At 34.7% G+C, this 13,464-nt stretch overlaps 2 protein-coding genes and 1 non-coding gene across 4 annotated transcripts in view; all 3 read left to right on the top strand.

Annotated features, from left to right (window-relative positions):
• Positions 1 to 7,852: 7,852 nt before the first annotated feature.
• LOC121733464 (ubiquitin conjugation factor E4 A) overlaps positions 7,853 to 13,464 on the top strand; it is a 38,938-nt gene continuing 33,326 nt past the window's right edge. The window contains exon 1 of the mRNA XM_042123740.1: positions 7,853 to 7,867. The gene's annotated coding sequence lies outside the window, so the exon portion shown is untranslated. The remainder of the gene's footprint in view (positions 7,868 to 13,464) is intronic.
• On the top strand, positions 8,664 to 8,735 carry Trnaq-cug. Its single transcript has one exon. It is a non-coding gene; the product is annotated as a tRNA-Gln (tRNA).
• Positions 9,226 to 13,413, top strand: LOC121733465 (intraflagellar transport protein 22 homolog). 2 transcript variants are annotated; one of them, XM_042123741.1, is made up of 4 exons: positions 9,226 to 9,310; positions 9,480 to 9,649; positions 10,231 to 10,433; positions 13,210 to 13,413. In XM_042123741.1, exons 1-4 carry the CDS (start codon positions 9,266 to 9,268, stop codon positions 13,323 to 13,325), a joined length of 534 nt encoding a protein of 177 aa, XP_041979675.1. In that variant the 5' UTR covers positions 9,226 to 9,265; the 3' UTR covers positions 13,326 to 13,413. The 2 variants fall into 2 exon arrangements, with proteins under 2 accessions (XP_041979675.1, XP_041979676.1); XM_042123742.1 differs by having other exon boundaries at positions 9,284 to 9,310; positions 9,469 to 9,649; positions 13,210 to 13,408.

The following is a 13,464-nucleotide window of genomic DNA, read 5'->3' as shown; positions in this document are numbered from 1 at the left end:
ATAATAAAGCATAATTTCAAAATAATATTAGCTCAATGCACTCCTTCACCATATAAACTATAACTGTGCAAAATTCCATTCACCTGCGTTTCCCCATTTTTCGTCAAAAGGGATAAAAAATTTTTGGCTCACGTATTAATATATAGATAACAAATCCTAAATTATAATGTTATAATTCATGAATATTTTTTGAACAAATTAACATGTTGGGTTATAAATTTTATACAAATTGTTTTAATAGGGAATACTACGCAAAGGTCGGAGCAGAGGGCGCTACTCAAACAGACAGTAAATAATCCGACATGTTGCACACATAAAGTTACTATACCTAGCGGAATAGAGAAACAAAGGTCTGAGCAAGAGAGATGTCACTATCAGTAACACTGCGTGGTAAAAAGAGACGTGTGATACATGACAGCAGCACTCTTTTTTTGACGTCCAGTCGGCACGTGCCGCACGTTGACAATTTAATCTCATAAAAATCATGTTCAATCATGCTTGTGTAAGTGTATACGTACACATATTTTTACACACAGATGAAACCAATTTCGGTTACGTTTGACAGCTCGAGATTGTTGCTCTATTCCGCTAGGTATATTAACTTTATGGTAGCACACGGCATATCGGAATATCGACAGAAATATTGTCACAGGTCGAACAAAACTTTTTGTTTACTGTATAATATGATACTGATGCAGCCTCTAGCCTGAAAACATTAATGGAATATAACATGGCCTATTCCGTTTAATTTATTCATAGCACCCCCCCCCCCCCCCCACCCTCGTTATACGTAATATTATAATTAAATTATCATTATCACCCTAAGGTTGGCTGGTAGAGAATACCACTAGGCATTAAGCCCGCCAATGTAAATATTTGCATGAAGTGTTTTAATAAATAAATAAATATATTTACATAAAGAATTAATTTGTTCGCTTATAAAAGTGACGTATACCATAAAGTTAATATACCTAGCGGAATAGAGCAACAATCTCGAGCTGTCAAACGAAACCAAAATTGGTTTTAATCTGTGTGAAAAATATGTGTACGTATACACTTACTTACACAACCATGATTGAACATTAATTCTATGAGATTAAATTGTCAACGTGCGGCACGTGCCGACTGGACGTCAAAAAAAGAGTGCTGCTGTCATGTATCACACGTCTCTTTTTACCACGTAGTGTTACTGATAGTGACATCTCGCTTGCTCAGGCCTTTAATGTAATAAAGTTTATCTATTCCGCTAGGTATATTAACTTTATGACGTATATTCATAATATTAGGGAACTCATAATAATTCAGATCCTGCGCCAGAGCAGTTCGATAGCAGACTAGCAGACTAACGGAATTTATTACCTGCATAAACTTTCTCAGCGTCTTCGCTCCCCAATTAAAAATTAATAAAAATTAAGTCGTTCGTTAGGAGTCTAGAAATAAATACTCCGCAGTATTTAATACCATCGAGTAATAAATGTGTACCAGTCCTGCGGCACAATATTTCCTGTTGTCAAACCACTCTAGTGTAATACGTGCAGTCAATGCACTAGTTAAATTTATAGTATCCTGCAAATCTACCGCCTTGGGTCGACGACCTAGGAACAGCGTTAGGACCTAGGTACTACACACTAGGGCTCGTGGCCAGGAAATCTAGCGAGAGCGGCGCCCTGAGAATTTTAATCTATCACACGTAGTGCAGTAAGATAACTTTCGGTTTACCTGGTAGTTAGTAGTACAAACTAGGCCCAAAGGATAGGCTAATGATATCAAAAATAAAGTTTTCCTCTGGTCTCAGAGGTCGAGGCCGGCTAATTTCTACTTTTGTAGAGTCTTCATAATAATTACTTATCTACTTTTCTCGGCTTCACTAGACAACGTTTTTTGATATATTTTTTTCACTATTTTCTATGAAGCCATAGTATAATATATCAACACAATATTTACATACTCAACTGTAATCGTTCATATTTTTTGGTACGTAAGTAAATATTTTACAGTGAATCTTTGTACAGGAACCTAGGTAGTTACTATCTTAAGCTGAATAATAACTCAAATATGGTAAATATTCTCGTATGGGAAATTATCTTGGTATTACGTTTTTATGAGAATTTCGATGGCACCCGGACTCTTAACAAGAAAGGTTATAATATGAATTTCGATGCCCACCGCGACTTCAGTCTTGTTTGAAATTCGGCCCGATTCATTTGCGTCCGCGCGAACAAGCGGTTTGGGCCCTACATCGCGAGATTACAAGCAAATGCGATCTCGCTGTCATTCCTACATTTGCTTGTCATCTCGCGATGTAATCGCCAAACCGCGCGTTTGGGCGGACGTATATTATAAATTATAAATCCAGCCTTAGTTTTGAAACCCGCTGTCGCTCGTAGTCATGGCCTGTCGAAGGCTCTAGCGAACCCGGATGTTTTGTTTGATTTATAGGACAGGTAGCGAGGCTATTGGTGGGCAAATGGGGCCCTATAACGCGGAAAATATGAATATCGATACGGTTAACGCTCATAAAGAGCTTAGGGAGATGGCGTTAAGATAATGTTGCGTGAATTCTTGGTAAAGTTATTTTATTTAAACCTACTTGAGCCCTGCGAATTCGTAAGCGTATAATAATATACCACCAGAATCGTGCATTTTACCGCGATGAAAGTAACCTTGGATGTCCTTCTCCATGTTCTACGCCGTGACCAATTTTATAAAAATCACTATCAGTTAAGCTACTTGCGTGTGATGAATGCCGTAACCAAGGGAAACACTAAACAGAGATTAATTTTAATATTTAAAGATTAGCGACTATTACTCTAAGAAAATTAGTTTCAAAATCGTCGAATTTGCAATTTTTAAGGGTCATATTTTTTATTTATTAATAAATTTAGAAAAAATCGAACGTAGCTTTGACAACTGTACCAAATTTCAAAACTATATGAATTATTCGGTCTGAATTCCTTAATTTTCCCAGGCTTTATTGATCTTTTCAAAAATAATAATATGAAGTTTTTAGGTCGCTTTTAGTGTCATCTAGATTAAGGTAGCTATGCCAGAGACCTGATTATTTTATTCCGAATTCATCGTTGATCCCCTTTGATAGGAGAGTCTTACTCACGTGTCGTGTACGGAAACAAAGCATCCTGTTACACGTGAAATTACTTAGGCACGCTAATTTTCACTCGTTTACAGCTAGTTCACAGTTATTTTACCCGGCAGTTTCTCTCAAAATGACCCTTATGTTGTAGTATAAAGGTTTTTTCAGAGGTAAAATACTAACACACTATCGGCCATTAAGTTTGTAGTCGTAAAGTGTGCAACCGCAACATATTTTATGTCCGCTAACTCGCTAAAAGCGCTAAAACCGCTAACAACTTGTAAGCTGTAACTGACCGTACATAATGTTGTAATGCTGCTACCATATACACAAAACTATTTTAAATTATTACTAATTGTTATTATTTATTTTAATTTAACGTGGAATTTGAGATTTTAGGATCAAAATATACCAATTCGACAAAAGGTGACGAAACGCATTCAAAATCTGACCTTTTTCACTACACCAGAAGTTTCGTTTGATAGCAGGGGCGTAGCTCAATTATACGGCACTCAACGTTAGACAAAAATTAACAATAACTCTCCGTTTCTTAAAGGCAACCTTACTTTAGGGGCCCCAAACAAATTCTTATACGGGGCCCCCCTAGCTAGGCTCGCTACGCTTCTGTTTAATAAGGTGACTGATGAACACGGTCCCAGAGCAGCTCAAAGTACGAAATATGTCAATGAAATGGTCATTATCATCACAATAAGAAATAATCACTAGTCAAATAACCACGTCGCATACCGTCTCGTTCCGTGTGGTGTAAACTGACGCTTAGGTTGGGTAGCACCAGAGGCGTGGTTAAAGTTAAAGTTATTTTTATAGTTAAATATGGCGTCCTTTTGCTTTAACTTTAACCTTAACTTTAACCGGAGAAATTCACGTATGAGCGGAGGTAAGGACGCCATATTTAACTTTAACCAAAGATTTGACATTTTGTACTGCAGTTATTTATTCTGTTAAAGTTACAATTATAGTTAGTTGGTGCAACCCAGTCTTAGAAGTTAGAACGCGTCGGAGGTAACTATGTTATTATCACATCATTATGTACCACTATAACCTCCACTAAACTATCCAATATAAAATTACGCCTATAAATTATTGTAAGGTATAATGAGAAGTATGCAAGTGGGTACTATCTAATATCCTATAAAAATGATATTATAAATGCGAAAGTAGATATAACATAATATTTATGTTGACGATCTTCATCAGCTACTGCACGCTTTAATAAACCTTTGCTAGTAAAATTTGAGTTTCAGAAACGGGTACCTAAAATCATCAGATTTTTAAGAAATTTGATATTATAGTTTGAGATTGAAATAATATTTAATACATGTATTAAAAATACTATATTCCCGAATAAGAAAAAAATGTATGTATGTATCGCGCGAAGCTGTTCTCTTAAAAAAGACATCAACGCGTGAAACGCTTTGTGAAAAATATAACATTTTTAAATACTGTGCAACAATGTATTAATTCAGTACATTTTTTAGGATCATCGTTCATAAATACCTACTATTTATATTTTATATCTATTAACTATTTCATCCAAATAGTACATACAACTTAGGTATCGTTCATCCATCTTACAAAGAAATTAACATATAATAACATTGGAAGTATGAAATCTTCTACAAAGGACATTGTTTCGCCCGTGTCGAATATGAAGGGAAAATAAAAGAAGTCCTTATCAGAAAGCAATATAATAAACAATGTGTAGGTGGGCCCCAACACGACGAGACCTCGCCTGCGTATCTGAGACACTTACTTACGAAAGCACTTTCAAAACTCTTTTCAAAAATAATATTATTAAGTAATAAATAACAAGTCCTTTCTGTTAGTAGAGGAGGGGAGGGTGCTATTTGTGTAGTCACTCGGGCGTCATGGAGACTTAGTAGGTTTTGTACATTAGATAAAACTGATTAAAAAATAATAAGAGCGTTTTTTATTTTAGTGGTGGGTTCAGAAACTGCAGCCATTTTAAAGTTTTGAAAAAGAAAATAATATTCAGAAAATTGCTTATTTAAGTCAGTTATAAATTTATATTTTAAACAGCAAGGACTAAATCATTTAGTTTAGTGCAAAATAAAATATCTGCGAAGCTTAGTTAGGAAGATATGAAGCTTAATTTTTTTTTTTTATTTTAAAATGTACCTACAGGCTTACCGAACCTTTGAATCGTCAGTGCTTTATATGGAAGCTTCTTTGGGGTATACCTACTAAACATCCAGTATCTTAATCTGACAGATCCGATGACATTTCAATGTAAAAAAAAAATAACCCACCACATGAGAAATCTGACGTCTATACCATGATAACTAGACACACGCTGGAGCTACTCCCGAAATCCCCTCTTCCCCTCCCCAACTATGTATTGATAGGACCTTTATTGCCACGCGATAGCAGCAAAAATGCCAAGTTTTTTACGAAAAATTCTAATCGGAAATCAAGATAGTATTTGAGGTTGACCGCGTATTCTGAGTACTAAGTATGTCTGAATAGTTTCTAAGTGCGATCCCGAGATCACCCGATTTCGAACTAATTTTTTTAATCTTACGCAATCATAAATATTCCCAGATAAAATTCATGATTATTACATACTGATTGTCAGTTCATCTGTTAGTCTTTAACTGCTAAACCGATTTAAATGTTTAGTGCCTAGGTATAGGCACTAAACATTCAAATCGGCAGCGTAGTCATCAACCACGTCGGCTAAAGACGTATTACTTTAAATAGGTACTTCAGGTCGAGCAGGTTTGCGGTACATTGCGTAAGTCAATCGCAATCGTCAAAACTAATAAGCGTTCATTCCTTTTCCTGTAAGGAAATCTTAGACATTTTCATAGCACGAAGCCTGTCTCCTTAACAAGGACTAGTTTGTACATAATTACTACCTGGTCTGAGCTACCTGGGCACCGTTATTTACAATTTATCGTATAATCTTCTCATAGAGCTGTTCTCAAGAAAAAAGAAGACAGATTACACATTTCTCATAGGTAGAAGACAAAGTTTCTATAATCTATGTAGAACACTTGTTTTACACTTTTTTTCGTATCTAGCTTAGCGTTTATTGTTTGTATTGGGGACACTCGCATAGGCGTTACTGTGGGATCTGCTTATGTAACACGCTACTAGTGTTAGGTATCATTTTCACCTAATAACTACTGTACTACGTTAGTTATGTCTATTGTGATACTACACTCCATTACAATAAACAAAGCTTAGTGCAGGCAATTGAAGAGTCGCCCAAAGAAAATCATGAATAAAATATTATTTTTCTTCGCTTGTAGGATACTTACTTTTAGATATTTTTATCACACACTTTCACAGATTGTAACATTAAAGTTTAGCTGCAGTTAAGTTCAGACTTTTTCGCATAATGGTGGGAAGACGGAAATGTCATATTTTCTTTTTTTTATGCTAAGTACTCACATTGCTCGATCGAGCAATAACGTCAAGCAAAACCCGCGGCTCGGACTTTCGTCTACTCTAATGCTAAGTACTCACATACGGTTTTGCTCGATAGTTTTACTCCAAATCGAGCAATAACCACCGTGTAGACTGACAGCTCAACGGCTCGCTTCGAGCCGGCTCGATGGAATTAAATATGTCAAATATGTCATTTTCTTCGATTCGGAGTAAAACTATCGAGCAAAACCGTATGTGAGTACTTACCATAAATCGATACATTTAATTCCATCAAGCTGGCTCGATGCGAGCCTTCGAGCTGTCAGTTTTGCGGTCCACACAGTAATTATTACTCGATGTGGATTAAAACTGTCGAGCGAAACCGCATGTGAGTAAGTACTCACATGCGGTTTCGCTAAGTAGCATTACATGTACCTAACTTGTGGCAAAATCATTCACTTTTTAAACAATTTCAATTTAGATTAATGAGGCTTAAGTTAAGTGTACTTACACAATTGACGTTAATGCTAAAAAGTAGGTAAGTTCTACAAAAATTGGAAGTACCCAACATTCTGTCTGGGTCACCCGTGGACCGCTAAACTAAAGTATTTAATTCAGTAAAATAAGTATGTAGGTAAAAACTTATACATAGGCTTATATACGTTTAAGCCTAAAAAGACTGACATTTGTGGATGTAAGGTACGCCCTACATCCACATGTCAGTCTTTTTAGAGGTCCAAACCTGGCGTTTTAAGTAATATAGTGTCTTCATTTTTTTATTATCTCAAGTATTTTAAAGGCCTGACTTTAATATTAATTTAATTTAGAATAGGTAAAGGGAGTATCGATGACTAAAATTATCCGTTTCAGGTAGGTACGCAAAGTGTAGAAACGGGACCCTATTTTTAATTTAATTATATTACTTACTGTGAATTATACTGTTAGCTACAATAAAATCTTCAAACAAAGTAATACAGCTCTCTAAGTAATGGTGGTAAAAAATCTTGTCCAGACTGTCCGGACATCAGTCTTGGTGGGAGGTAAAAAATGTTTTAATGAGCTGAGCATCACTTATGGCATAACTGGATATGCCTATCTAAATATATGCCTATTTACATATGCACATAGTTTTTGCATTTTCTTGGAATAACTAAGGTGATTGACCCCACGTGCAAAGATTGCAATATCAACTGGTTTGTGCATATTACGAATATGACATAACGTATATCCGAATTCCGATGGCTATAATTATTTATTTCATAAGGTAGTGACTTGATAATGAAAATGTTTTGATACTGAAAGATCATACTATTATGATTACCTTAACATTTACGTGATAAGTGCCTTTAAGTATAATATTTAGTTTCTATACTGTATATTTTCTTATTTAGGTAAGTATATATTTTAATATCATTTTATAAAAATACGACTTTTGCCCGCGGCTTCGCTCGCGTTAGGAAGTATTATTATATACAAACATTCATCCCTTATTTTAACCCCTTGGGGGTGGAATTGATCAAAATCCTTTCTTTAGCGGATGCCTACGTCATAACAGCTACCTGCATGCCAAATTTCAGCCCGATCGGTTCAGTGGTTTAGGCTGTGCGTTGATAGATCACCATGTCAGTCAGTCACCTTTGAGTGTTATATATATATAGATATAGATATAATATTTTGAGGCATTGTTTGGCAAATAAAAATAATTGTTTTGCACTATCGGCCTGTCCACATCTCCGCGTCAGAGGTCAATGAAGAATGTAGCAGTTTTACAAGGCATGGTGACGTACGTAATTGTTGCTACATCGTAACGTGCATTTTTACGTTACGTTGACGTAAATTTTCACGTCACGACAACGTAACGTACCACGTTACCGCACCGTTCCACGTTGATGACGTCGTAATGTGGACATGTGAACAGGCCCTATTCCCAGAAGATAAGCCGTAAGGCAGAAAAAAGTAAGTACCTACTTAAATTAGATTGCACATACCTTTTAAATTTTGCTTGAATAATACATAACGATTCATTAATAATAATTATTTTGATGTATGGTATTATATCATCCAAAAGTTTGGACTAAAAACAAAAATAATATAAATTAACTTCTTCAAAAACAAGGGCATAATATTATAATTCATATTTTAACAACCCTTATCAAGAGGTCCCATGGTGTAATGGTTAGCACTCTGGACTCTGAATCCAGCGATCCGAGTTCAAATCTCGGTGGGACCTGCTTTTTTTAATTCCTCGTCTATTTAATTTTTTGCAGTTTTGATTGTCATCAACTTAATCAATAGTAAATACAGTATAATTATTATTCACATATTAACTACTGAAATTAAGGTATGGGCGCCATCTATTGGCAAATTTTGGAAACATGATTATAGCGACAGCTATAAAATTTTTACAAGCCATTCCATTTTCTTATCATAAAATTTACAAAAAGAAAATCTTATTAAATCTCTGAATGCAAGATTATAATAATTAGTTTATACTACGCCTAAAATATTTAATTACGCATAATATATTCCGTAATAATTTATTTATAAATTGAATTTTGAATTACCAGTAGGTACCTACTACCTAATCAATATTGTTATACAGTATTCTATTATTCTATTCTTTTTTGTTTATTTGTTGAATGTGGTTCTATGGAAACTCTTGGTTTCCATAGAGATAAAAGCCATGACAGCTGTTTTACAAACACAAACCAATTCGATGTTTATTCTCCTTACCAACGCGAACGGTGTTATTCAACAAAGATGCAACTTGAAAAATTAAAAATATTATTAATCGGCCCATCTGAAGTAAGTTATCGTAATTCATTTTCAGTAGGTACTATTATCCTTGTATTGTAGAAGAAAATTAATTATGTAGGTAGACGCTATAACATTCAGATTCTGTTCAGCATTCCATACTTATAGGTACCTATCAGTTTCTGCACTAGTACCTATACGTATCAAAGTAATGTTTCAGAGTGGAAAAACAGCAGTGGCGAATTTTCTGTCGGAGTCTTCAGCCGCCGATGATGTAATATCTCGACCGACGCAAGGAGTACGCATTGTAGAGATACAACTGTCCCTGAACGTGAACGATAAGCAATGCAAAGTGGATGTAGAGCTATGGGACTGCAGTGGTGATCATAAGTAAATAGCAATGTACTCAATGCAATGTAATGTAATGTCTTTTGTGTTGTGTTAGTTGTTAGTTATATGTTAAATATTGTAGGTACCATTAAGATTAATACGCATATGGTGTAATTTGGTCAATTATATTGCCAAGACCAGCCAACAGATAACGACTAGCCTTTGACCAACATTTGACTTGATATCGCCCAAATCAATTGTCATGCTTAAAAGCATGACAATAATGATTTAACTATGTTGTTAAAATATAATATGTGTGATGTTTTTTGCTTAGAATATACTAATAATAGACTTAGGGCCTGTTTCACCACTTCCTGATAAAGCTATCCATCAATTAACTTGACAGAGCAATCATGGAGAATCTGTCAAAAAAGTTCTGAATAGCCTATTAGGCACTTTATCGGAAAGTGGTGAACAGGCCCTTATTAATAGACAAAATGCTTGAATTATCTTTCTTATAGATAAGTCCTTTTAGGGATGATAGTTAGGTATAGTTTATTCGAAATTAAATGTAGATGGCGCTGTATCATGAAAATATTCATTTTGCTCTAGACTTATTAGTTATTTATCGATGTTAACAGATTCGAATCTTGCTGGCCTGCATTTCGAGCTGGTGTGCACGGTGTAATATTGGTATGTTCCCCGAATACTGTGAACGTAGCTGCGAGAGAAATGGAACTCCTCTACAACTATTTTGTATCGCAAGCTAAACTCTCGGCAAAGCAATGCGTCGTGCTGTACAATTGCTCTGAAGATCAAGACGACTTGGACGTACTGAATTTGTGTATGTATAAAGTAATAAACTGAGGACTTTGACCTTTGTACTTAACTTCTAACTTATGATACCAATATTCGTAATTGTCTACTTATAGCCCGGTTACCGGTAACGGTGCGATTTAAGCCTTAAATCGGACCGTTACCAGAAAAATTTGCACATTTATCAAAAACTTTATGGTAAAAATTATTCGTGTCTGATGACCGAGCTATAGCTGAGGGCTGTGGCAAAAAAAAGGTAATAGGTTATTACTTATTAAGGTTGGGTTGTTGCACCAGAGGCGTGGTTAAAGTTATGGTTATAGTTAAGGCAAATTTACCTTAAATTTTAACTTCAAACTTAACTTTGACCGGAGAAATTGACAGATGACAGCTGGTCCAACAAGGTTATAAATGAACGTGGGCGGGGGCGCTGCTGGTAAAGGAGAACTGTCAAAAATGGCGTTTTTGTATGATGACAGCGTTAGTTCCTTTTTTCGCCACGTGCATTTAAAACCTTGTCGAGCTCTATGGTTATGGTTAAATATGGCGTCTTGATGGCGTCCATTTTTAACTTGAACCAAAGATTTGACATTTTGCATTGTAGTTAAAGTTACAGTTAAATATAGTTAAAGTTAGTTGGTGCAACCCAACCTTAAGTTATTATAATGTACCAACTGGTGTAAAAACATTATTCAAAAATATATACAATAGCTTATTGATAACTTCTAATGAATACAGTTATTTAAATTTTGAACTCTACCTATATTTGGACCGTGGACGTTGTCACGCATATTTTGTGTACTATCCCACAAAACAATACGTATTGAGTTATGAATGAAGTTATGTTCCGTGATTTAGAACAAGACTGCATTCATAAATCAACAAAAAAATGGTAGGTTAGTACACAAATGCTTAACAGCGAGCATTTTAATTCCCACAAGTGAGTCACTTGACTCGCCTCAGTTTGTTCGTTATTCTTCCTACTACTGCAACGTATACATAGTAGGTACCTATATTCGCACCACCATACTTCACAGCTATGGAGGGTTTCACAGCAATAATATAGTCTGTCAAGAAAGTCATGACAGGCGGAAAAATATTTAAATGAAATAAAAAATAAGATACTTAATTAATTCGAGATAAAAATGTGCAAGGTGACAATATTTAAAATGTAATAAGCGTTCTCTGTGAAAATATAAAGAAAAAATACACCTTTTAAGCGTGATTACGTTTAGAAAATTTTCCCGCCTGTCATGACTTTCTTGACGCACTATACCTATTATTATTGTGAAGTATGGCGGTGGTATGGGTGACCACATCCCAACATTAGTAGCATCTATTGCAAAATATGCTTTTTTTAAAATATGCAATGGGATCCACTCAAATTTAAGCTTTGCAGTATGTAAGGACCCTGAGCCATGTAAGGCCATGTTCCTTTGAAGGCCAACTGTTAAAAATTCGTAGTTATCGTCATGTTAGCACATATTCTTTCTACTACACACTTAGATCCATCAAACTTATGGCCATAAACGGGGCGGCAACTCGATCGCGCCGCAATTGTGGCAGTGAGATCTCACTGTTTGTAGACTTTGGTTGTCGAGGTTACAATTGTAATTTCCGCACCCTGAAAAACTTTATTTTTTAGCTACATAACCTATATCTATCTCAAATTTAATTACAGAGCATTGTCGTATAGGTATATATGTATAGTACTAATAAAAGAAAATCTACTAATGCCTTGATTTAAGTTAAAATATTGGTAATGTTCCTAGGAAGGCCGGTGGTTCCTTATAAGGCCCAACCAAAGATTTGATAGTTGGCCTTGCTAGGGAACATGAACTTTACAAGGAACATCTAAAAATCATTAACATATAAACAGTTAGTTTTAGTTATAAAATATGCGTACCGTAAGAATTAAAATAATACTGTTTTTTATAACATCTTTACTTATTAAGATTATTAAACTTATACACGCATATTGAACATTTTGGCCTTATTAAGAACGGGCCCATAAGAAGGCCATTTAAGATTTAAAAAAAAATTGATTGCATTATAAAACGCATTGGTAATTAGTTATAAGATGTGAATGTGATACTCATTAATACTATTTTTTAAGAATTTCCATTAATATACTCTTAGTTAAAAGATGATGTTCAAGCAATGTTTGTTATAGTTTTTTTAAATGATACAAATATGTTGAACATTTAATGTGTTGCTTAATTGAAAGAAATTATAATGTCGTTTTAGTAAAAGCAAATAAATAAATACTTGTAACTCTATTTTCAAGTAAAACGACTGATGTATAATATTGGCCTTGTTTGGAGCTGTGTTCCTTGCAAGGCCATTTGGAAGAGCTTTACAAAACTTAAGTTTATTAAATGGCTATTTAAGCTAGGTTAAAAAGAGATTTATAACATGATACCTTATTAAACAGAGCATTACTTGATAATTTGTTTTCTTAATTTATTTAGTTAATAAACTTATAACAATCATTTTCCCGTTAGAGTGGCCTTACATGGCTCAGGGTCCTTATGTAACATGGATGATTAAACTTACGTTCCTGGTAAAATTTGTCTTTGACTAATATAAAATAGTCCAAAAGTCGTAAGCATGTAACATTGACCTTCATAATTTATGTATCAGCAATCGCCATTTTGTATAAAAACATTTTCAAAATAGCCGCAACTAATGATTTAAAAAAATAATAAAACTTTCTACCTTAGTATAAGATTTATGATGCCCCATTGGTATGTTTTATACAAGTGGTGTGTGTGTGTATTTAATAAGAATTTTATTTGTTTCAGCTCCCACATTTTCAAAAGTGTCACAAGTCGCCGTCAATTTGAAAACTGGTGGCAACAGACTGAAAATCGACTTTTCTAATTACATTACTTCGGTCTTGCAATCTTTAAATAAATAAATTTAATGGACAAACCTTTTCAAATTAAGAAATCGATATTTGCTACAATACTCACCTCTATCTGCCACCCATACAATATTTTGTCTGAAAAACATCCATCTCATAAATCGGGAACGCTCATCATTTCATAAAATCTAAT

Source organism: Aricia agestis, chromosome 13 (assembly GCF_905147365.1).
Source record: "Aricia agestis chromosome 13, ilAriAges1.1, whole genome shotgun sequence".
Classification (NCBI taxonomy): Eukaryota; Metazoa; Arthropoda; class Insecta; order Lepidoptera; family Lycaenidae; genus Aricia; species Aricia agestis.
The sequence above is the reverse complement of the archived record's forward strand: the minus strand, read 5'-3'. Positions and strand labels throughout refer to the sequence as shown.

Excerpts from the sequence above, each read along its gene's own strand:
- LOC121733465 (XM_042123741.1), top strand. The coding sequence starts at position 9,266 with ATGCAACTTGAAAAATTAAAAATATTATTAATCGGCCCATCTGAA. Across the intron at positions 9,650-10,230 it reads GACTGCAGTGGTGATCATAA|ATTCGAATCTTGCTGGCCTG; the intron begins GTAAATAGCAAT and ends CGATGTTAACAG. Across the intron at positions 10,434-13,209 it reads CTTGGACGTACTGAATTTGT|CTCCCACATTTTCAAAAGTG; the intron begins GTATGTATAAAG and ends TATTTGTTTCAG.